At 35.3% G+C, this 27307-nt stretch overlaps 1 protein-coding gene across 1 annotated transcript; it reads left to right on the top strand.

Annotated features, from left to right (window-relative positions):
* Positions 1-11400: 11400 nt before the first annotated feature.
* Positions 11401-18054, top strand: LOC140246914 (galectin-3-binding protein A-like; the record flags this gene model as incomplete). The annotated part of the gene is made up of 3 exons (XM_072326236.1): positions 11401-11677; positions 12831-12956; positions 16803-18054. Coding segments are annotated over 3 exons (549 nt in total), but the record flags the coding sequence as incomplete, so codon positions are not given.
* Positions 18055-27307: the final 9253 nt, after the last annotated feature.

The following is a 27307-nucleotide window of genomic DNA, read 5'->3' as shown; positions in this document are numbered from 1 at the left end:
ACTCGTTTTACATCTTTTTTTTATTTCTATTGCTTCTGAACGAAATAAAAGGACAATAAATGAATACAACGGAGAAAGGTAACAAAACGTCTTTATTCTCATCGCTTAAACCAATGTTAATATTGTTTTCGTCTTCTCTGAGTAATATCGTTGAATAGCACTGATATATGTATTTGAGAGCTCTGTCGAATATGCTTACAGGGGCGGTGCTACGTTTTTCGAAGTGATGGGGACGACTTTATTGGAAAATGGATGTTGATTCGTTTTCAGAATGGGCTGCGATATTTTGCTGCCACTTCCCTCCAAAAATCTCCTACATCGACTGAGAAGCAGCAAAAAATGGAAAAAAAGTCAGACCCTTATCTATTTCATGGAAAAAAAGGGGGGCTGGCAAAAGGTCATACCATTTGTGACCCTGCAAGTAGCCGGACTTTATTCTTAGTTAAGGGAAGATTCTGAAAGAGCAGACTCTAAGCTTTAAAATAATGTATAACTTCATTCAAATGGACCTTCCTAACTTATCTAACTATTGGAAAGAAATTATTGGAAAAGTGTGAAGCAAGAAGAGAGACTTTGAAGTACAGGGTATATGCAAGCGCTTAATCTTAAGAAAGCGGTGCTACCTGTGCAATGAATGGGACAAAAAAAAAACACACAATGTAAATCACCATAGCAACAACAATGAGGGATTATCAGATTAAGCTGATTGAGCATGCTCTAATAACACATTCTGTCCATGATTAAAGCCAACTTTAAAAGCACTAGCATTTTGCATTCAAAAGTTATCAGAGTTGAAAGTTGAAAGTGAAAGGATTTTTCAAGAAATAAAAAGGGACCTGTAGGACATACCTGATCACACTTCTCTACCAGTAAAACGGGTTGTAGAAAAACTGCTGAAAACCCACTTTTCCATTCATTTTATGATCCCAAATCAAGATTAGTTAGAAGAAGAATAACTCGTTCAGAAAATATGGAAAACTCAAAAATGACTTGGTCGACCTCACACATCTTTTTTGAGTCCTCACGTAAAATCAAGGAGTGCGACTTTTTGTTGGTTTTGTGATGCACGGTCACATTTATGTTCTGCAAAAGGAGCCAAGGAACCAAAACTAAAGCAAAAACAAAACAAACCTAATATTTCATGAAAAATTGGGAGGGGGCAAAAAGTCACACCATTGATGTTCTGCAAAAAAAAAAAAAAGTGTGGAGGGGGCTGTCCTCCACCCCCCCCCCCCCCATTTCACCAGTCCTGCCTTAGGCCTAATACCTATTGGTATAAGTTCTCATTTTACAGGTATGTTGATTAGAGAACAAGTTACAGTTAGTTTTAGTAGTAAGATTTTATTTTGGTTAATCACTGCATGACCCCTGGCCAGTCTTGTTTCGTAACCGATGAACTTAATCCTTTAACATTGATGTAGCCTATACATATTGGAGAAAGTCTGTTACCCAGTAAAGAGTAGTCATGATAAAGATTGAGACTGATGCCTTTTATCTCTCGTCTGGTTTCGTTAATGTGTTTTTATATTGTCAGGAGTGCCTCACATTGGTTCGTTCGTGTGAATGTGTGTGTGTGTGTGTGTGTGTGTGTGTGTGTGTGTGTGTGTGTGTGTTTACAGTATCATGACATACTTCTCACACAATACCGACCCAGGGAAAAAAGGGGTTATAATAATGAGGGATAGTAAGGGCAATTCTGAATTTTGTAATACCTTTATTTGTACAATTACGTTTCTGTCTAGTCGCAAGTTCGAATCGAGTCCGAAAATAAGTTAGTCTGTTAAAAAAGAGTAAAATCTTACGAGTTCAAATGTAACAATTTGACTTAAAGGTAGCGGATACCTTTTACAGACCTCCTAAAATGCAGCAAAACATTAAATATGAACCTCAGGGGACTTGTTTAGGCCACTGCTGAGAAATTTGGAAGTCAACAGTTATCTACAATTTGAATAATGCACAAAACTCAACTACTCAGTAGTTCGGTGTGTCAGCCACACTTAAGCCTTTTTGTTGCAGTCTTCTGTATTTTTTTTATCTATAAACACAAATCTAAAAGTATAAGAGCTGATGTAATAACATATAGAGTGTGTGGCAAGAATGTATATAGAAATGTTTGTTATTTTTGATGAACTATCTTCACAAAATATACATGATGGACACACATGCAGTGCATGGGTCTGCAAAGGTAGCCTAGTAATGTACTGGAATTTACTGTGAGCCCCGAAAAAAAATTCAATTCAAAATCTAACGGTCGATAAAAATGTACTAAATGTTACCTTCCACTTTCAATACTTTATGAGAGTTTCTAAAATGATACTCTCTTCAACATACCACTGTATCTATACAACTCTTCATAAGGCATGCAAATGGGATTCCCTACCTTTAAATCGGATGTAAAAAATAAGGAAGTTATGACATGTATGACATTTTGAAGTTTTGCGATTTTATTTTTCTAAACAGTTCTAGTACAGTGGATATGAATATGCAAATGAGTGAGCTGACCTTGCCATTACCTCACAATTTTCCATTGATCGTGTGCTAAAAATGACGAAAATTCAATGTTTCTGTCATTGCAGTCTGAAACATGATGTTATTCCTGGTTAAATAACTTCAGAATAGTGATCAGTTACATATATCAGGATTTGAGCCTCGCGGCATAATTGCGTTTGAATGAAAAAACACTGGAAATTTCAAAATTTGAAGTAACAACTATATGGCAAGGTGTGACGGGATGACATGCTCACTTTTCCATTTGCATATTCATATTGACCTTTCAAAACTGTTTCCTCAAAAGTTAGCGAAACTTCAAATTGCCGTAACTTCGTTTCGATCAAAATTTTAACCCTTGAACTCATAAATTTTTTATTCTTTCTTAATAGCAGACTAGCTTATTTTTGGAGTGGATTTCCCCTTTAATAATTTATACAAATACGTAAGTGTTATCTATGTTTGTGTTTTAATAAATCTTTTTCTGTGATTTATCGTCAACTGCGTTGTGTTTGCGGTCATTCCTGCCTTCTTCCAGACCGAATGTAAGTCCTGTAGGATATCTCCTTTTTTTCTCACAATATGTATGAGGTGAGTTGTGATGCGTGAGCATGTGTGTGCGTATTAAAGAGGAAAGCTGTGTTCATCAATGATGGTAATATCCACCATAGATATCAAAGGAAATTTGGATGAGATTTCAGACTTTTTTGTTTACTTATTATCTTTCATACATGATACAGGACATGTGTGTGTGTTCTTTTTTTAACATTCTCACTTTCACATTCAATCAATTCCAAAGGGCGATATCAAAACCTAAAAAAGTAATCGTAACGAATCAAAGTAATGCATATGAGTATGTACACATATATTCATATATAACTATGATCTGTATGATACATATCTTATGCAAATTCACCCCAAATTTATGCAAAAGTAAATTAATGACACAAACTGACATTAAAGAAATCTTTATTTCATACATCATATGATCATCATACACATCAGTGAAATTATGTATCTTAACTCCTATCTGCCTATATCAGAATATTCTATGCATTTTAGATTCATTTTGAGAAAAAAAAAGGCTACAATATAATACCGTGTGCTGTGCTTTGAATGAAAGTCAAATATTCAAAATGTGTTTATGAGGGACAATCAAGCAATCACCAAAACAAAAAAGTGACTGTTTTGTTGGGATGTTTTATGTATTTTTTCTTTTTTTTCTCTCTCAATTCTAGTATCCATTGCATCTGTTGAAAGGCTTGCCTTCAGTTGGTTGTAAATTCAATGTGCAGACAGGAAACTTATCTTTTTATGCAATATGTTGAACTTTTCGCAGATCTTAGAAATTATCAAACTTATTTGAACATACATGTAATGCATGCGCCATGTTAGACTTCAAATTAATGCCTTTAAACGAGTCAGGAATATAGAAATGTTTGAAAACATGTTTGACATAATAAGAGTTCTTCGAACGCGTTACCAGCTGCTTCATGTGCATTTTCGTCGCATATTTTAAAATATTTGCCTGGTTTGCCACGGGGAAACAAACGAATTAGAGAGATTGATAAGACTCAAATAACGGTATTTTTTCTCCTTTTTTTTCTACGTGATCAGCACAAGAATCAAGTCCGTACTTTATACCTGAAAAAAATATATATGATTATATCCACAGATACATGCACTCACATTCATGAACGCATTTAATATGAGTGCATGCATTTTAAGGGTCTGCATGTTAAAGTTGATCCCTGTATCCGCGTACACATTTATTGCGCATAATGGCTATCATATCTGGTATCGTGTACATTAATGGAGGAAGTACAGTGAGATTATTCACGTCAAGGAATCTGAGAATGACAAAAGTCAACAAAAACCGGTAATATGACGAGCAGTGAAAACAAGAGCAGTGATACATGGTATGATACAACGATAAAGCATCATGTCAATGGAGAGGATTTAAGATGCTACATGATCTATGACAGGCAATGTTTTCTTTCCCATCATGACATCACTCGTCCATTTTTACAATAAAGGCATTAACGTCCCTTTGACATTACCCTACTAATCAAATTTAAATCGTATTCGTTTATGTCATTTTCTTTATTTCTTTTTTCTTTCATCTACCATATACCATCAGAAAAAAAAAATCGTGGCTGTTTGGGAAGCAGGAAACAGAATGACACATCACAATACGCGGACTGATCTTGTGCATTTTATCAGGTGAGATGCCTCTTTCATATTTCAGGTATCTTACCGGTGACTCAATAAAAGCCAGGCATTTTAAATGCACGCATGGTATCGAACATGATTTGATACTAGCTTCGTGGTAAACGAGGCATAGAGGTTTATTTCTGGAGATTGGCATATTTCAAAACTTCTTTTTCAATTTCTCCTCATATTTTTAAGAGATACTCGAAAGTAGGTGTAAGGAAATCAATCAATTAAGCAGATTTTGTTTCTCTTCGAGATATCAATTTTCGTTTTATCATATTTAAGCGTATTATTCAATTTCTCGTAAAACCATATAAATCGAAAATAACTATTTTTGATTTTATAGGTCTTTTATCGTTTCTCTCATGTCAATTCGTGATACCATTGATTGATCGATCGATCGATTGAATAAATGATTGATTGATTGATTGATTGATTTATCGATTGATTGATTGATTGATTGATTGATTGATTGATTGATTGATTGATTGATTGACTGATTGATTGATTGATTGATTTTTCCTCCATTTTATCCACCATGGTTTTCATATACAGGAATCTGCTCACAATGATTGACAACCGAGTATTGGTGCAGGTCGGGCTTCTCTTCATAAACATTCACCTCGTTGGTAAGCGAAAAATCATTTAAGACTTGGATAATCTCTTCACCTTCATCATTGTGCACTTTTCGTCGTTTTGATACGTGTTTCTGTGGATAATTACAAAGTCTGAATTAACAGGGTGGGAAGAGCTGCAACTTGATTATCATAACGCTTTAATAATAAAACAAAAAATCAAGAGTTGGCATGCAAGTCCTCAAACTCATTAACATAATTATTCCACTGTTTCATTTAGCTGGAACATTTTGATGTATATCACATTATTACGTCAATTGCATTGTTGATTCCATCAATCTACTCCATGTATCCATATATCCATACATGATACAAGGGAAAGCTTAATACTAATCATGTTAGCAATATTTGAGACTGTGAATAACATTATTGGGGCGTAGAAGACATTTCTCTCGATTTTGTCAAGTTTGATTCTGTTGGGATCTATCAGTCAATCTTCGTACATTTCCTTTGCAGCTGGAATGACGTTGAACCTCGAGGTACCCTTGCATCTCCGGGATAGCCGTGAAGTCACGGCAGCTTGCACAGGAAATAATGCCTCAGACTCGGCTGTACTAACATGGTTTTTGAATGGCGTCCAAATCACAGACGGCTTCATCGCAGTCGGCTTCACCACTACCAACGAAATCTTTGTGGAAAATGAAGTACAACCTGAATGCGTTAGATAAAATTGTGACTTTGGAGGCGAGGGTCTTTGAAATTTGTCATTTTAAGAAAAATAAGATGCCCTCTAGACAAATTTGATGGCGCAATTCCTGAAAGCAGACTTTTCGAACGAGCTTGACAGTCAAGACTTTTAGGCCTCAGTTTTCATGAAAATTTCTGCTCCTTGCCTCTGTGTAATCACATCCGGGTGCAATGTCACATCAGAATTAAATAGACGTGAATGTAAGAGTTGGATTGCTGTGTTCCTTGTTATAGCATGATAAAGTTACAGACACACACATACACTCACACACACGTATATATATATATATATATATATATATATATATATATATATATTATATGTTTATATATCTCAACTGCTGAATAATGCTGAAGTCCATCATTCAATGCCAAAGGATAACGGAGGCACGTGATGTATTATAAATTTAGAGAAACAAAAATGTCAAATAATCTTTTTTCCAACGGTATTATATTGACATTTAGACAGATACAGAACAGACTTTTTTTTTATTTAATGTAACTTATGATATGAAAATTCAAAGCGCATATAGGGAACGCCTCAGAACTGAATCTGCTAACCCAGACGGAAGTCACCTTTCACCTAGTGCGATACCCTCGATTGATATCCGCATATTTATTCCACAAATATTACGTATATTTCACTCAGCATGATTTCTAGGAAAGGATAGATACTTCTCCTACCCATACACATGTGATGGAGGCGAAGAATTGACAGATTTTAGCGCAAAATGAGTGTAAGATTCGGCTTCCATGTATCACAGCCGAGAAGATTGAAAGGGAAGAAACTTTACAGACTCTCAGCGGACACTCTATCCTTTATTCATAGGGAAGACACGAACATTAGAAAAACGAAACCTAATAACCCCTTCCACAAGAAAATGTATGAGGATAACTTTTGAAACCTTACCGTGTCCTCATGATAATATAATACCCTATAGATCTGAAATCATTACTATAATACATCAGAAAAATCACATCTCCGTTGACGCCAAAAATGATAATGAGGATATCCATACTCTTTGACGAATTCATTGCGCAGGATGCGCGGATATGAACTTTCACCGACATCAGGAGATGGAAACAAAACGGACCAATTTCTAATCTTCAGAAACGCTGTCCACGGCGGGTTTATTAGGCAACCTAGCCTTAAAGAATCACTATCCATATCCTTGCAGCCTATTTCACCATTCTCATTTTAAAATCATAATAATTCTGCTTCTTTTAAGGCATAGTGGAAATACTTTCAATGGAGACATTAGGCAGGTATGAGGCTTCGATAACGGACCCCTTACCATGTTAAGTTATAGGCTGGCCGGAAAAATATTCAAAGAAACAGATAAATGTATACAAACTTAAGATGAGACTGCCTTGAAGGTAAAAAAAGTTTAGTAGGTGGTACTATAACTTGTAAGACCAAACAAATGTTGAATTTGATAGCTGTCATTGGTATTGGGTGACACTCAGTTTCTGCCCAGCGCTTATGCAGGTTACAATTAACATTTTTGTACCAGCCAAGACTCGTATTTTTGAGGTTACAAAAAGTGATTATTCCATAATTCGAATTACTACAAAAAGATAATGTCAAATCTTACAAATGCTATGCATGGTGTATACCATGTATGTTATCTATTGTAAGTGTGAATAATGTTTTCATTGTCGAAATGAGCAAAGAAAAAAGATTTAGTCACACTTGCGGCAAAAGGGAAAAGCATTTGAGGTTGAAAGCGGAAGTAAACTTTCACCTACAATCATGAGTATTCACATAAATATGTATTTTAATACCCTTTAAGGTTAAAATTTTCTTCTTAAAAAGAAGCTGTCTAGAGTTTGAATACTTGTTCATCTTACTTGCCTTGATATATGTCCAGCACATGGGTAGCTGGATGTTCAAGAGTAACATTGTTATACTCCACGTACTCAAAGATAGAACCTGCTGAGAGAGCGATGTGTTGCATGATATAACGTCCTCTCTACCACGGGTAGTAGAAGGACCGCATTATAACTGCTTTTGCTCAGATAAACACCATGATGCCGTCCCTGTGCAAAACTAACACTGAATATGAACTGACATATATTGATTGCGTCATTTATAAAAGTTCGTAAGAGAACTGTCCAAAGTAAATCGTATTTTCTGATTTAAATTTATGCCTTTTCCATCCACAATAATTGGTTTCTTTTTTAATTTTGTATCACATTAGCAAGGCAGGCTTGACAAAAGAAAATGAGCATCTTTTGTATTGATGATCATTACATAGTACGAAGAGTATTGAAACAGGTTTCCTGAAGAGTACCTCTTTTTCACAGACAGGTTTGAATTCCTGACCGACGGAAATGACTTTTGGCTTTTCTACCGAGTCCATGTTAATAACATGACCCCATCTAGCCATTGCTGCTTCTTTCTCAGTAAATTAATGTCGAAGATAAATCTCAACTTTTCCCTTTATCAACTCTCTTTAGGAAATCTTCATTGTAAAATCTATGAGAAGATGATGTCTCCTAGAATGGATGACCACCAGCACTGACTGACAAAAGCAGACCAAGTTCGAGAGTACAGCGACCACTCTACATTATTGCGACTGTAACACTTACTCAAGAACGTGTCCCGGCTATGCGGGTGAGTACACGCGGATTTATATTCAGGCAACGTTCCAAAACACACACTTTACATAGAGGGCAAAATGAAACAGAAATATTTGATCTCGCATCGGTTCGGTGTAATAATGTCAGAGGTAAAAATGTCAGAGGTAAATAATTATGTTATAGTGGTAAAAATGTCAGAGTTGTCAAAGTTGTCAAAGTTGTCCGTGGTCAAAATGTCAGTGGTCAAAATGCCTGAGATAAAAATGTCATTGATAAAAATTTAGTCGTAGAAATGCAAGAGGACGAGGTTAAAGTGACAGAGATTTTTTTTTTTCTTCATGTTTCTAATATCTTTCTCGCAATACGCGATTTTCGTGTCTTCTCTCAAAATAAAGCACGGGGGAGACCGGGGAGAAATGGGACACGGGGAGAAATATGGGACACACATGTAACTTGAAAAAATGCTTAGCCAGTCACCAATCGAAGTATATCAGTCAAAAGATAAGCCTCGGTACACCTTAAGATGGACATATTAACTGCTATACAGCTCTACAGGTGTCTTGTCAGTGAAATATAAAACTTACTATAGATCTGGCAGGTTCTATACTATGTTAATAGGTATTTTAATAAGTGTGCAAACTTCTGAAAATAAAATTACTTGATAACAGACATGCAAGTATGAAAAATTGGCAGGGATCTTTCACTGTTTCTGTTACCACTGGGAGAAATTTGATAGGGCAGTGTTACATTTCTCCCCGCGGCACATGTAAATCCTACTTTGGTCATGATGGTTATCCAATTTATTTCTCTCCAGGTTGTCTCATTTCTCCCCGCTTGATTTCCCATTTTTCCCAAAATTAGGGGTTAAACAAATCATTAATTACACAAAAATGTATCATGCATATATATATATATATATATATATATATATATATATATATTATATACGGGGGTATCACTAAATACTCTACTGTTAACTTCAGCATGCACAAAAATTGTCCAGAATGAAAACTGTACTCCTTCACGACCAGTAGGGCCTACGTACATGTTCAAAATATTTCCCTCGTTTTCCTCACTTACAGGTAGAATACATTTCGCCTCACCTGGCCTCTTTCTGGTTTATCCGAAACATTTTCATTGGGTTATGATATAAGAGTGAATAAACCTTGACGTAAATGGTGTACGTTATCATAAATATTAAAACGAAATAAAAAAGCATACATGCGCGAGAAAACACGTGTCATATAAAGGGTGGCAAAATTGCAGAAGTCACCCTTGTTCTCAAAAAGGTGACCCTCATGAAATCGACATATTTCTATCTTGCCTAGCATTTCAAAATACTGTACAAAATAATTTCTAACAGACCCTATCACTTTTTGCAAACCCCTAAAATACTTTTTATTAAAGCGGTTCCAGAAAAAAAAAAAAATATGGCAGCACTCTGAGAGCGCAGACCTCCGTCAAGCATCCAGCTCATTTCCACCACTGATCTTGTTCTTCCATAATAGAGATATCAGTGATTTACACCCAGATACGTACTTACAGCATTGTGTGCTGAAAGTCGCTCGATTTCCCAATATAGAAACCTTTGTTATGTCATAAACACTCAGCTGCACTGCACGCCTCGCCCTAGCAATAACTAGAGTACGCACTTTTGTGCGCGCATGCAAACCTCAAATACAGCCTGAACTTCCAAGTTCATTGACCCTACATGCCAAAATATCAAAAATCCTTCATAAATTCCCCCGAAATTTTCAGATCACTACCAAAATTTAATGGTTTGTAACTTGTGTCATTCTCAACCTTTCCTGCAAGTTTCATCTCAAACCGTTAACTACTTTTTGACTTATTTTGCACACGGACAAACTAACTAACGAACGAACAAGTCAACGATAACCAATACATAACCCCCTCCCTTGGCGGAGGTAACTAACAAACTAGAAAAAGCACTCTTAGAGCGCAGACCTCCGTCAAAAATGCAGCTCATTTCCACCACTGATCTTGTTCTTCCATAGAGATATCAGTGATTTCCACCCACCATATATACCAAATAAAGAATACAACATATACCAATTAAAAATACAATATTCATCTAACATTAAGACGTACAGCAAACCATTGGTTTGTTCGTTTGTTCGTCCGTGTGCAAAATAACTTTGCAAATAAAAAAGAAATAACATTTTTACCTCTGACATTATAACCTCTACCATTTTTACCTCTGACATTTCTACCTCTGCCATTTTTACCTCTGGCATTATTACCTCTGCCATTTTTTCCTCTGCCATTTTTTCCTCTGCCATTTTTACCTCTGCCATTTTTACCTCGGCCAATTTTATCTCTGCCATTCTTACCTGGCACCCGCGTCAGCATCCACATTAGACTTTTTCGTCCTCTGTTCTTGTTAAGAAGAAAAAAAAATTAAGAATAAATAATGGTACTAATAATAATGATAATAAGGAACAAAATTTTAGCCCGGTAATTCTTCCGAAATTTTCACCAGCAATCATTCATGAAAAAAAAAATTAAAATAACATTACCATAAAATCACTGTAATACACATACCTGATCACTTATTTAACTTATTGATATGTACAATGTATTGACTGTTTTCCAATTTCAGACTAAATGTAGGCCTAATTAAATTTCAAACTAGGGTATATTTTAGTAGAATAACACATGGCATTAAATTGGGTATGTGTGGATTTTTGTTGTGGTTGTGCTCAGTCGATCCTATGATATAATACTTTTCTTATAAATTACAGTGAGACTGGTTGGTGGATCAAGGGAAAATGAGGGACGAGTTGAGATAAGGTGTAATGGACAGTGGGGCACGGTGTGTGACGATTATTTTGATATCAACGAAGCGCACGTCGTCTGCAGAGAGCTCGGCTACTCATCGGCCTCAGATTATTATACTGACGCCCACTTCGGAGAGGGAATGGGACCAATCTGGCTTGACCCGATCAACTGTGCTGGAACCGAACAATCTCTGCTGCAATGTTGGAGGGCGTACTGGGGATGCCATAACTGTGGTCATTATGAAGACGCTGGAGTGAGGTGTGAGGGAACCAGTAAGTTTATTCGAAAAGTCCACGGAAGTCAGATTCGTAGGGAGACAGAATAATAATAATTATATATATATATATATATATATATATATATATATATGAAGTGTTTGTTTGCAAAACAAAAAAGTCCATTTTTGAAGATTTTGTACGGTCTCTGTCATAAAGTACAAAATTATACCTTTTAAATTATATATTGGTCACCACATATAAAGGTACATTTTTGTAGTTATGGTCAAAAGAAGTAAAACAATTTCTTATTATTCTCTTTATTTTCGCGAATATCTCCATTTGGCAAATATGGACTTATCGGCTTTTGCGAACAAACCCTTCATGTACATTGTATATATATATATATATATATATATATATATATACACTCATAAAAAAAGAAAAAAAAAACTTTTTTTTTCAAGTTCATCTTTTGTATGGACTATCTGGCTAAAAATGGTGTTTTATATACCACGTTAAAGGTAATTTAATCAGCTATCAACCCAGTAGGTCAATGAAAATTGTAACTTTACGCATGAACACATGAACACATTCGTTTTTCTCTTCCAAGGCACAAAATTAAAAATTGCAAAATGGAAAAGTCGTTATTCAATCGAATTTGCTCTATATATACCATATAATAATGAGAACAGAGACATATTCAACACAATATAAATGCAAATTAGTTTGCAAAAATCAACCTATCTGATCTCAATAATGTCTCTGTAACCCTCCAAAGAAACAGATAGGCAAAAATAATGATGGAAATGAAGAATCTTATGTCAAATGCGCAGTCAAAAGACATAAGAGTAAATTAGGGTAATAAAAGAGTTAAATTTGAAACATTATTCCAAATTAAGAAAATTTGAACATGGTTATTGAATTTGTCTCGTGCATCCTAAAATGCTTTAATTAATAGGTAAATTAAGAAAATTCTGTTGATTTATATCATCATTACTCCTTATTTAAATTTAAAAAACTGAAGTGATTCTGATAGACGATAATTCTTAAAGATATTCTTTTTTTTTCAGTGAACATCTTGGCCAATGAGATTGCAATCTGTGTCTACAGGATGCGGTGGTTTACTGTGGTCATCAAGGTACAACTTTGAAGTATCAAAATAATGACTGGTTTATCATCATTCTGTATCCTTTCTACTGTTTTTAAGGAACCGCCAATCTAGCTACGTACAGCGTTAGAAGCGAGTTGACTTTGAAACCAACCGTAGCTGACAATGGGGGCGTCCTTCAGTGCAGCTGTCTTAGCAGCGAACAGTCAACGTTACAGGTCCAATGTAAGTTTGCTTCTCTTCAAACTATAAAGTAATGGAAAATATTGAGCCAGAAAGTTTTGACGATAAGTTCCCCAGGTAGGATCCACTCTTTTGAATATGCATTCCTGTTCCAAAGTCCAAAAACTCAACTGAGATGTCGAATTTCAGACCTATATCATTTCTGCCGATCGTTCCAAAAATTCTTGAAAAAGGTGTTCATAAGCAATTATATGATTATTTACACAGGCAACACCTGTTATCTGAGAGACAATCTGTATTTCGTCCAGGACATTCTACAACTACCTGTCTGACAGAAATTTGCGACTCTATTTTGGACTGTTTAGACAAAGGTTTAATCACCGGCGCTGTATTTCTAGATCTTAAAAAAGCATTCGATATAATACCGCATGAAGGTCTGCTTGAAAGATTACCGTATTATGGTGTTCAGGGCAACGAACTTACGTGGTTTGCCTCATACATATAAAAAAAGACAACAATGTGTGTCATTCAGAGGTGTAATGAGTGGGCTCCTTCCAATGTTATCCGGTGTACCTCAAGGCTCTACCTATGGGCCGCTTCTTTTTTTGTGTATATATCAACGACATATGTAGATTGCAATTTCATGATAAGACAAGAATTTCTCTGTATGCCGATGACACAGCCATTTTCAACTCTTCTAAGGATGTTCGCACAATTCAGGCCTCGCTGCAAAAAGATCTAAACACTCTTTCTTCCTGGTTTGAGGCAAACGGAATGAGGGTTAACAGTGAAAAAAAAAAAACAACCCAAAGTTATGATATTAATTTGCTTCGAAAAGGAAAAGAAATGGTTTAGATATGAGTTTAAAATTTGATGGTCAGTATCTGGATATTGTCAATGATATCAAATATCTTGGAGTAGTTATCTCAGACAGTCTAGATTGGTCACTACACATTGAACTTATCATAAAAAGACGGTCTGCACATTAGCTTGTATTCGGCGCATTCGGTCTTGTATTACCAAGAAAATGGCTGCGCAACTATACTTTTCACTGGTGTATTGCCAAACATCGACTACTGTTGTACTGTTTGGGGCACATGCACCGAGACTAACTTGGTCAAATTACAAAGGGTCCAAAACAAAGCTGCCCGACTCGTAATGCAGGCAGACTATCATTCTCCCGTTCACAACTTGTTGAACAGATTGAGGTGGCAAAGTGTACAAGAACGCATTGAGTATCAGTACTGCGTAGCTGTATATAAAGTCTTGAACGGATTAGCCCCATCATACCTATATCCTATGGCTACAAGGCGTCACGTCACGTGCGAACTCGATATGCCTTATCTTGCCCATTGTTCATCCCCATGCCTAAAACAGAATACAAAAAAACGTTCATTTTCCTTCTTCGCTTGCTCTCTTTTCAACAATCTTCCCCTTTTTATTCAATCGTCAAACTGCCTCGAAAGGTTTAAAAGACAAATTTAATCAGCAAATATAAACCCAGCTTTTTGATATGTTAGAATGATGAGCAAGTAAGAGCTTATACACATTAGTATGCATTTGTTTCTTTATCATTATGTTTCTCAATGCTCATTGTTTTTTGAATAGTACATTGTGATAAATTATTATGATTTTTGACCTTGCCTTTGGTACTTTTTTAATATGCGCTACAATTTTTTCATCCTTGCATCTTTATCTGTGTATGATACCGCATCTCTATTCACATTTTTCTTGTACCTTTCATATGTTTATTTCGACTTTTTTTTTTTGGGGGGGGGGGGGGTTGCACTGTGTAAACCAACATGCAATATTTCAATATTTTGAAAAAATGTGAAAGTTGCCATATCACGTTTTGGTCATTATTTTTGTACATTCTGGTAACATAATCAATTTTGTTTTTTTTTTCATATGGTTATCTCCTGCTGTTTTTACTTTTAGTTTGTTAATTTTCTATCTCTTTTTACTTGTGTATCTTATATCACATCTTACTTGTTTCTATGTGTTCATTTACTTTTTTTTTTTTTGCTATTGTATTATGTGATTTTTACTCGCAATATGTACTATTTGTAACAGGGCTCACTTGAAAAGCAGGCCCTAGGGCCCTGAACGTGACTACCCTGTTCTTTTTAAACTGAATAAATAAACAAATAAATAAATAAATAAACAAATAAATACTTCTTTAAATGTCATGCTTTTTCATATTTCATAAGAGGTTTCTCATTATCTCCCTTAGGAATGTTATGGACCTGAATCCTTACCTCAAACAGTACTATACAGTCCCTTAATAGTTCAGAGCAAACAACCTCGCTATTTCGTATTGCTCAGTAAACAGTAAAGCACTCACGTACGAAAATATCAAACACGAAAATAAAACAAATGTGGGAGAGGAGGGGGAGGGGTGCAGGAATCTGTTGTGATGTCTAGCTGTGACAAGTTAAAGTAAAGACAACTTGTTTTTTTTTTCTTTTTACTCACGTTCGTCGGCTTGTCTTTACCTGACATGAAAAGAATTCTTTGTAATCACCTTGCTAGATGTGTTAATAAATTCAATTTCGCAGTAACAGCTATTTACGCATTGCCTGGCTGTACACTTTTGTGTGTGTGTGTTTGTTTGTCTGTTTGTTTTGAGAGCAAAGATTCAGCAAACAAGGGTTTTTTGAAGTTCATTACAATATTATCCACAAAATCTTTGTGTCTCATTCAAGGAATATTGCCTAAAGTTTGATGTTTTTACAGCTTGCAATCTGCACCATTTCCAGATATTTTGAAAAGTAATGCATAATTAACCATAGCGGTGGAATTTTTTTCCTAACATAATTGTTTTTCATTATTTTGCCTGTTAGCACATTTAAACAGGGGTTTTTATCAATAATTAATGAGCACTAATCGGTTAGTGTGTTGATTTTAAAAAGACAAAGACAACAATAAACATACAGGATCAACTTACCGTCGTAACACATTTCATTTTTAATCTGTCTCCATTTTTCAGATATTATTTATTTAGTTGATTTCAGCGACCATCAAAGTAGAATCGTTCTTGATATTTGAGCACTCATAATGGAGAATATCCAGGTCCCTCTACAAATAAAATTTGTTAAAGTCGCAACTGCTGATCTGTAAATTAACAAACATGTCGGATAAAGGAACCAGTTGGACTCGAACCTGTCATCTACTGCTTTCCGGGCGGCGACACAAAGGAAAATATAATCTCAACCCCTGGCAATTACGTGGGAAAGCCGACTTCGTAGCATCCCATTCTTCCATCTAAAGAAAAATAACATTGAAACAAACAAGCAATGTCGGCCATTTCCTGCAATTTAAAGGAATAGCATCTCTGTTGTTGATGGTTCGGCCTATAGCTTCCCATGAAAGTTTTGTAAGGTTCATATCTGGCGAGGAAGATTTACATAATAATTTAATTCATCAATTGTTTTGCCAATCAGTTCGATACTCGCCCTAGAATGCCTGTCGCAGTGTGGACACCAATCATAAAAGTAAAAACAATCAGACTGTTCTTATATTTAAGAGGAGCATAATTTCATGGTTAACCTGCCTTAGGTTAGGATTCTGTTTTCAAATTTTAACTTCTAGCAATTAAACTATAATTTATCAAATTGAAGAGTGCTCGCACTTTTAAAGACGATTAAACCTCTTGTTTTCCCCTACATAACAAGCAGATTGAATGTCGATAATAGCGAAAAATGTTTAACGACATTTCATCGAATTATTTCCTGAAGACGATACTACCCCTGGTATATTAGTGGACAAGAATTCTTTGGTGTTAAAGTCTGGACTCAGGGTGAAATTTCACCGTAACATCTTTGTATTTTTTGTTCTATTTTGCTGAAATACTTTTGCACTCCCTTAATATCTGTTCCTGCCCCACAGATCCGATTCCTGGTCTTTATCGAGGAGTTCTTCAGCGGTCGTCGACCATGTACGTCCTGCTCGTCATCGTGTTCTTCCTGTCGTTGTTGACCTGTGCGATAGTGATAATCAAGAGGAAAGAGCGACCACTGTCTTCTGAAAATTAAACGCCTTGTAAATCACTTTTAACTCTTCTTCTGTTTTTTACTCTGCTGCGTCCACTGAGAAAAGCTGAGTTTTGGTCTTTAATTTATGCTTCTTAAATCGACACAGGAATTTTAACAGTTCTTAATCATATTTGCTTTTTTTTTTATAATGAGATACTTTTTAAGGTTTGCTTCATGTTCTTTTATTGAACGCTACATTATTTTTTCTGTCTTTCTAATCCTACTTATTTCAACATCACAGATTTACATATTATGTTAAACAGGAAGTTTCGATTGCTTTATTGCAAATGAAGATTTCATACGATTAGCCTGTTTTCGTAAATATGTAACATTACCACTTACTTTGAAAGTTTCATGATGAAATCGATAATGTTTTTATCATAACTAGCATGTATCCTTGTGTATGTTGCTTCATTAACATATCAGCACCATGAGTATGTTTTAGGTAGAATGATCGTTCTATAAGAGTCTTTCTATTACTATTATTGTTATCTATTATCAATTTGACACTTGCTTCAAATAGGAAACAGTAGGATTACTCACGTTTTCCAACTCGCTTTACATATTTTGCCAATGCTTCTGAACGAAAGCAAAGGGATATTAAATGAACAAAAAGCAGAAATGTACCAAACTATCCTTTTTTTTTCACATTGCTTGTATCAGTGTTATTTTCTGGACCTCTTAAGGTAATATTTGTTAGTGACACTGATATTTTAGGCCCATGTCGAATGTGCTTACAGGGGCGGCGATACTTTTTTATTTTGTTTTTTGTTTCTGATTTTGTTTGTTTTTATTGTTTTTATTGTTCCATATTCCACATTCAACAAATACCTAAACAATAAACATAACAATACAAAACCATGGATGAATTGTCAAGTACATTTTTTTGATTTAACGTGTGAAATATGAAGAATATACATAGAAGCATTGCTTGTAGGGTGTTCATTTTAAGGTGAGGGAACCGACTTCATGGGAAAAGAGCGTCGAGCTGACTTCAGAAGGTGTGTGAAATTTTGCTCACAATTCCCTCAAAAAAAAAGTGTACCAACATCGACTGAGAAACAGCGAAAACCAAATGAAAACAGTCAGACGTTACATTTAAGAAAAAAAAGTGACGGGGGGGAGAGGAGGGGTCACACCAACATCTTCTGAAACAAAGTGTGCGTGTGGTGGGGGCGATAGTACCGACCTATTGGTATACCTGTTGGTATAGTTGTAATTTCAATGCTTTTTTTTTGTGTGAACAAATTAGAGTCAGGTTAGTACATAGTAAGACTTTATTTTGGTTAATCACTGCATGTCTCCAGTCTTGTTTCGTATTAAACTCATGAAACGAATTGTTTTACACGGATTTAAAGTATGCATTTACAAAGTATGTCACTCAGTTAAGGAGTTACTAAAAGATTGAGGATGATACCTTTTGTCTTTCGTCTGGTTTCATTAATGTGTTTTTATATATTCAGGAATAGCTTGTATTCGTTCGTTTGTGTGTATATTTGTATGTGTGTGTGCTGTACGCGTGTGTGCGTGTGTGTGTGTGTGTGTGTGTGCAGGTATGTTTGTGTGTGTTTACAGTATCATGAAATACTTCTTGCACATTATTAATGATAAGCAAATCTGTATTTTTTGTATCTTTTTTGTACACTTACATTTCTGTCTACTCGCAAGTTGCAGTTATGTGGTGTGGCTGTGTTGGAAATCGTGTAGCAAAAAAAAAAAAAAAAAAAAAAAAAAATGCCGAAAATTACAATTTGGGAAAGTTCCTAAGAGATGTACCTTTAATATATATCTCCAGGCTCAGATTATAACACTCTTTCCTCAATATGCAGCTATCGTTATTTATGCAAATAATTAAGTGTTAGCTGTGTTTATGTTAAATCTTTTCCCGTGATTTCTCGTCCACTGCGTTGTGTTTGAGGTCATTCTTGCCTTGTTCTAAACCGAATGTCATAGTCCTGTATGATATCTCCTTTCTCTCTCTCTCTCTCTCTCTCTCTCTCTTTTATTATAATTGTATGTGTAATGTGATGTGTGTGCATGTGTGTGAGGAAAGGGGAAAGCTGTGTTTAGCGATTATGGTTAAATCCAACCTGCATACAAAAAAAAAAAAAATGATGGATAATATTTCAAACTTCACTTGTTGTTCACTTGTTATCTTTCACACATGATGATGATAATGATGATGATGATGATGATGATGATGATGATAATGTGTGTGTGTGTATGTGTTTGTGTTTGGCCTTTTTATTAACGTTCTTACTTTTGCATTCAATCGATTTCAAAGCGCAATATCAAAACATAGAAAATTAATAGAAACTTATCAAAGTCTGCATGTGATAAATATGAGTGTGTATATAATAAAAACAAACACCCCAAAAGTTATACATAAGAAAATCAATGACACAAACTGACATAAAACTCATCTTTATTTCATATTCATATAATAATCATACACATCAGTGAAATAATGTATCACACATGCTATATCACAATACATCGATGTATTCAAAGCATTTTAGATTCACTCTGAAAAAAAGAAAAGAAAAAAAAAGGCTACGCATTCACCAATCAATTTGAATCTGGCCAGGTGACCCTTTTTGGCGTATTTACCGTCTGTCTTTTTTCTCCACTACTCACAGCGCTCTGTGATAAAGAGATAAAAACCATGAGGAATATTTCAATAAAGCAAAACTTCTTGATAAAGTGGCAGACAACTCAAATATGTATTATATATATACATATATATATATATATATATATATATTACATATATATATAATCAGATGAAGAATGCCAAAGTTATACCTATACATAAGAAAGGGGAGAAGAATGATGTCAATAATTACAGACCGATATCGTTATTAACTTCAATTTCCAAAATTGGAATAGTATACATCCGAACTGTCATTTGTATTAATATGAGTAATATATTTACGAATTTTCATTTTGGATTCAGAGAAAATCACAACACCACCCACGCTTTTGTGGAAAAGATTACACATGCAATTGGTACATTTTCACATACAATAGGCATCTTCCTGGACTTTTCCATGGCTTTTGATACGATTAATCACGATACTAAGTTATGTATCTTATTGTTGTATTCGTGGAAAAGATTTGCAATGGTTCACGAGTTATTTATCTGAAAGATTTCAATATGTACATATTTACGGTTTTGATTCTTCTATGAAGAAAATCGAATGTGGCGTTCCATAAGGGAGTTTGTAAGGGCCACTGTTATTCATAGTTTACATTAATTATTTTTTAGATCTTAAGATAAACTGTCTTATATATTATTTGCGGATGATTCCAATCTTTTTTAGTCCCACCCTGACCCTAATATTTTAGTTAGTACAGTGAATTATGAATTAAAGAATGTCGCACAATGGATATATGCAAATAAATTGTCACTGAGTATTGAAAAGCAAAGTATATTTTTGTTCAGTAATTCCTTAGATAGACTACCAGGTAATGTTATATTTGACACTACTCCCCTAAAAGAAATTTCGTCTATTAAATTTTTAGGTGTTTGTGTTGATAATAAGTTATCATGGAAGTTTTATATAAATAATAATTGTAATGTCGTCGCACGTAACATAGGTATAATGAATAGATTGAATTATTACCTCACTTCTTCTGCTTTGATACCGCTTTATTCAAATTTGGTATTGCCGTGTTTGAATTACGGAATTCTTGCTTGGGGGAATACATATTCGACATTGTTAGACACAACTTTTTCTTTTGCAACAGATGGCGCTCAGAATTGTTTTTAACCTTCATATCCGAGCACATACTGTTTCACAAACATTGAATGTATCAATAGCAATAAAGGAGTTTGAAAGAAACAACTCCTTAGTTTGAAAAAAAAAAAAACTGCCTTCAGTAGCTTGTAAATCTAATGCGCAATGTGTTGAACTTTTCATAGATTTCATTTAAGAAATTTCCAAACTTATGTATTGTTGTATGTATTGCATGTGCCCAGTTAAATTTCAAATTACTGCTTTCAAACAAGACAGGAATATTGAAATTGTTTGAATACATGTTTAATACATAACAGTTGTTAGGTTGCTTTGCCAGCTGCTTGAAGTGCATTTTCGTCACATATTTTAAAACATTTTTCCTGGTTTGTCATGGGGAAACAAACTAATGAGAGAGATTGATACGACTATTAAAGATAAGTTTATTTTTCTCCTTTTATTTTCTACACGATAAGCATAAGAATCAAATCTGTAATTCATACAATCTGAAAAATATTAATATATACATATACATGCACTCACACTCGTGAACGTATTATGAGTGCATGCATTTCACAAAGGTCTGCATGTGAAAGTTGATCCCTCTATCCGTGCACATATCTATTGCGTATAATGGCTATCATATCTGGTATCGTGTACAATTAATGGAGGAAGTACAGTGAGATTATTCACGTCAAGGAATCTGAGGATGACAAAAGTCAACAAAAACCGGTAATATGACGAGCAGTGAAAACAAGATCAGTGCGATGGTAGAAGGATAAAGCATCATGTCAATAGACAGGGAGAGCTAGTGTAGGACTTAAGATACTACGTGATCGACATAGGACTGGCATGCAATGTTACATTTCCCGTCTTGACATAACTCGTCCATTTTCAAAATCGGGGCATTATTGTTCCTTTGATATTACTCAGCAAATTTTAACGATTTTCATTCATCATTGTTCATGACTCTTTCTCCATTATTTTTCTTCCATCTGCCATACTGAAGTGAATAATGCGGCTCATGATAATAAATATTTCTTTTAATATCAAGAGCAAACCTAATGCAATACAAAGTTGGACTCCCTTTCTGAGTACGAATAATAATTTTTCCCATTAATCAATTACATTGCGTTGGATTCCATCCAATTCATATTTACAAACCTATGATATGTTTTTTTTTTATATATTCTCTTTCAGACCAACACATTTTCTAGTAACTCTCAATTGTGCTTGAGAACCGTAACTTTCTTACGGTTTTGAACATGCTGTTTTAAAATAATCCTTGAAAGTGAAATCGAAAGAACAGTATTTGTAAGAAAAAGAGGGGAGTTTGCCTCATTTTCTTTCTTTTTTTTATTCTTACATATTATGTAAAACACTGATCGGTGTTAATGGTTTTAAAGATATGGTATAGTATTGGAGGTGATGAGGATTGGACTTTCAATTTTTATTTTTTGCGAGATACAAAGAAACAACTTATGAAATAATACAGAGCACACCATTCTCAGAGGAAGTCAATGTTAACAAGTGTTCTATTTAATGCCTGAAAGTACATTGTCGACATATAATCTGAGTGTGATACGGACACAGATTTGAAATCTAAATCTTAAAGATGTCACTAAAGTGTAAAATGAAGAGATAATAAAATGAAAATTCATCTAAACTAAAATATAAGAACCAGGCGCCATCAAAAAAAAAAAACCCACACAAACAAAGACAAAACAACAACAACACCAATGTAATTGCGGCAGTTTGGGAAGCAGGAAAGTAAATGACACATCACAATACGCGGACTAATCTTGTGGATTTTATCATGTGAGATGCCTCTTTCATATGCACGTATCGTACTAGTGACTCAATAAAAGCCAGACATTTTAAATGCACGCATGGTACCGAACCTGATTTGATACTAGCTTCGTGGTAAACGAGGTAGAGAAGTTTATGTTTGGAGATTGGCGAGAGTAGGTGTGAGGAAATCAATCAATCAATGCAGATTTTGTTTCTCTTCGAAATATTGATATTCATGTTATCATATTCACGCGTATTAATCAACTACACGTAAAACCATGTAAATAAAAAAAAATAATGACTTTGAGTTTGATAGGTCTCGCCTCACTTTTGTTCATTCATGATATAATTGCTTAATAAATCGATTGATTGATTGATTGATTGATTGATTGATTGATTGATTGATTTTTATATTTTGAAATCATACAGGAATCTTCTCACAATGATTGGCAGCCGAGTATTGGTGCTGTTCGGGCTTCTTTTCATATACCTTCACCTCGGTGGTAAGCAATCCTTTAAGACTTCGTTTATTTATTTTCCATCAACACTGTACATTTTTGTTCATTTTGATACCTATTTCTGTGTACATCCTGAAAGTCTGAATCAACAGGATGAAAAGACCTGAAGAAAAGACCTGCTGAAACTTTTAGTGGAAATTCAAGATTGGGCACGAAAGTCCTCAAACTCATGAAAATAATTATCTTACTGTTTCATTTAATTTGATCATTTTGATGTATATCATACCATCGCATCAATTGCATTATTCATCTAAAATATCAATTTCATTTATCCATTATATCATATCAGGAAAAACTTAATGATAATGACGTTATATCATCTTTTCCCTGTGCAATGTATGTGATTGTGAATAATGGATATATTATTCAGCAGGCACAGAAAACATTTCTCTCATAAAAGACATTTCTTCCCATTTTGTTATGTTCGACTTTATTGAGATCTAACAGTCGATCTTCCTACATTTCCTTTTCAGCTGGAATGACGTTGAACCTCGAGGTACCCTCGCCTCTCCGGGCTGGCCGTGAAGTTACCGCGGTTTGCACAGGAAATGATGTCTCAGGCTCGGCTGTACCGACATGGTTTTTGAATGGACTGAATATCACAGACGGCTTCACCACCACTAGCGAAGTCTTTGTGGAAAATAAAGTAGAGCCTACATGCGGCACTAGATAGAATGGCGACCTTTTTAGGCAAGGGTCTTTAAAATCTGTCATTTTCAGGACTGTTAGATGCAGTATCGACCAACCTGATCTAATAGTTTATTAGAACAGAATTTTCGAACGAGCGTAAAAATCAAGACTTGTAAGCTCAGTTTTTGATGCAAATTTATGCTCATTGCTTTCGTGTAATCACATCTCAGTTGGCATAGGGTCATATCAGAATTAAGTGGACTTGATGCGACAACTTGTTTGGTTGTGTCCTGTGTTATAGCAAGAAAACATCACACACACACACACACACACACACACACGTATATATATATATATATATATATATATATATATATCCACTGATGAATAATGTATGACGTTACAGACAGTGCACTTAGATGAAGGAGACATGTTGTGATGCATTCTACGATATACAGAGGCAAATGGCAATTAAAACGGTCTTTTTTCTGCCTTTTATTTACTATCGTATCCTAGAGATGTAGTCTCACTCTAATTTCAACAGAAAATGATTTTTTTTTATTAAATTTCAATATCTACATCGAGGGCAAAGAGAGAGGACGCCTAAAAGAAAAAGAGGTGAATCTGCTAACTCCGACGGAAGTCACCTTTCGCCTAGTGCGATACCCTCGATGGGTACGCTCACATCTATTCCGAAGGCAATGCATTCATTACACGCAACATGATTCTAAAAGAAGAAGAAATACATCTTCTACCCACACACAGCTGTAGAAGGCAAAGATTTGACAAATTTTAGGAGAGAATGAGTGTAATTTTCGTCTTCCATACAATAGAGCCGAGAAGAGAGAAAGGGAAGAAAGTTTACAGACTCTCAACGGACACTCTAATTTGTGTGTAGATGTAGGGAGAACATGAAAATAAAAGAAAAACTACTTATAAACACAATTTCGGAAGAAAACATACAGGAACATGAATGAAACCCTACTGTACCCTCATAATAATGATATTACTTACAGATTAGAAATGATTAGTGAAATATGTTAGAAAACTCATCTTCCAGTTCACGCCTACAGTGATGACGAAGTTACCCATATTCTGAGATGAACTCAATGCGCAGGTTGATCGGATATGAACTTTGACCGATATCAAGAGAGCGAAACAAAACGATCTGATTCTTAATCTTAAGAAATATTTTCTTCAGTGGGCTCATACGGCAACCTGTCCCTAAAGAATCACTGTACTTAACTTTACAGCCTATTTTCCCATTGTCATAATCAAAAACATGATAAATCTGCTGCTTTTAAGGCATGGTGTTAAATATTTTCAAGAGCGACATAGGCAGGTTATGAGGTTTTTATAACGGACCCTCTACGGATATAGACTGACCGGAAAAATATTCAAAGAGATCAAGAAATGCACAGAAACCTATGCCGGAACTTTCTGGAGTGTAGACTATTCTCGGAAGTCGTAACTTTACTTGTAAAACTAACAAAAAGCTAAATCAAAAGGTTGTCGTTGATGTTGGGAGACATACATTTTCTGCCTATTGGTTGTAAAGATTACAATTAACATTCTTGTACTAGTCCAGACTCGTATTTTTGAGGTCGCAAAAAATCCCTGCTGAATCCGCGTCACTTGAAAGACTCAAGTCAGCAATGGCATCGATGCCATACCAAGTGTGTAGAATATAGGTAACCGATTTCAAGCGTAATTGATGTTTCCATTGTCGAAATAAATATAGCGATAAAGATATTTGTCACAGGGACGGCAAAATGGAAAAGCATTGGAGTTTGAAAACGGAAGTGAACTTTCACCTACAATCACGACTAATCACAGAAACAGGCGTTTTAACACCCTGCAGGGTTAGAATTGTATCCATTTACAATAGGCGTCTAGTGTTTGAATACTTGTTCATCTTACCTGAGGTGAAATAAGTCCATCAGGTGTGTAGTTTGGGGTTCATGAGTACCTTTGTCATCCTCCTCCATAGAACGTGCTGGTAGAGTGATGTGTGTCATGGTATAACGTCCCCACTACTCCAGAGGTAAAAAGACCGCATTATAATTGTTTTTGCTCAATTATACAATTTGATGTCTTCCTTGTATGTTAATCACAGTGAATATGAAACTTACAGACGTTGACTGTCTTAGCGATGTAAGTTTATAAAACAACTGACATTAATGAATTGTGTTTTTATGTTTATTTTCTGCCACTTCGATGTAGGAGATGTTTCATGTTTGATCCTTTGTCTCACTCCGTTCTAAATAAGCGTTTCAAAATAATAAGAGTATCAGTATTGGTGATAATAACTGGCTCTAGGAAAAGTATTATGACAGGTTTGCTGACAAGCAGCTGATATTTCCAGACAGGTTTGAATTCCTGATGGACGGAAATGGCAATCCTTTTTTCCACCGATTTCATGTTAATTATATGTCTGGTATTAATCATTGGTGCTTCTGTCTTAGTGAATGAGTGATAAGGATAAGTCCCAACTTGTTCCTTTTATCCACATTCTTCAGGAAATCATCATTAAAAACTCGATAAGAAGATGGTGCTTTGCGACATGGATGCGAAGCTATACTGACTGACAAAGACAGACCAAGTCCAAGAGTACAGCGGCCACACTATATAATTGCGACTGTAACACTGGCTCAAGTACGTGTCCCGGCTTTGCGGGTGAGTACATGCAACTTGATAATTATGTTGACAACGTTCCAAAACACACACTTAACATCCGGGTAAAAGGAAAAAAAATGATTTGTTTGAAAGAATGAAAGTTTTGATGTCACATCTGCGTCCACATTAGATTTCTTAGATCTTTTTTTGTTGTCTTCCTTTCTTGTGAAAAAAAAAAATGACTAAATGAATTAAACTGAGCAATTTTTCGGAAGACTTCACCAGCAAGCATCCACCTAGTTTGTTTCCATTTTTTTTTACTGCTCCATATTCCACATTTCAACAAATAAACCATAAACATAACATAAGAAAATGCATGGATGAATTGACAAATACAGCATTTAAGACAATTAAACATGAAATATGAGGAATCTACACAGAAGCGTTACTTGTAGGTTTATAGTGGTTAATGATTCGATCATACAAGCACAAGAATACACATATCAGATCACACATGCGTTATTCTTTTGTATGTATTGACTGCATAACTAATTTTTCAATACCGACATTGTGTAATAGAATTTCAACCCTGCCGATAAGTAGTAGAATAATTTATCATATTGACTTCCGAATGCGTGTTTTTTTTTTATGTTTTTTTTTTTTGCTTATTTGTTTGTTTGTTTGTTTGCTTGTTTGATTGTGTTTCACTTTTTTGGTCGTGGTAAGACGAATCGATACATTCTTTTCTCATAAATTGCAGTGAGGCTGGTAGGTGAATCAAGCGAAAGGGAGGGCCGAGTTGAGATATCGTGTAACGGGCAGTGGGGCACGGTGTGTGACGATTGTTGGAGTATCAACGAAGCGCACGTGGTGTGCAGAGAGCTCGGCTACCCATCAGCCTCTGCTCATTATACTGAAGCCCATTTTGGGGAGGGATCTGGACCTATCTGGCTTGACCCAATCAGATGTGATGGAACGGAACAATCTCTGCTGCAATGTCGGCGTGCGTACTGGGGGTGTGAAAATTGTGAACATAATGAAGACGCTGGAGTGAGGTGTGAGGGAGA

This window comes from Diadema setosum, chromosome 3, assembly GCF_964275005.1.
Source record: "Diadema setosum chromosome 3, eeDiaSeto1, whole genome shotgun sequence".
Taxonomy (NCBI): domain Eukaryota; kingdom Metazoa; phylum Echinodermata; class Echinoidea; order Diadematoida; family Diadematidae; genus Diadema; species Diadema setosum.
The sequence above is the reverse complement of the archived record's forward strand: the minus strand, read 5'-3'. Positions and strand labels throughout refer to the sequence as shown.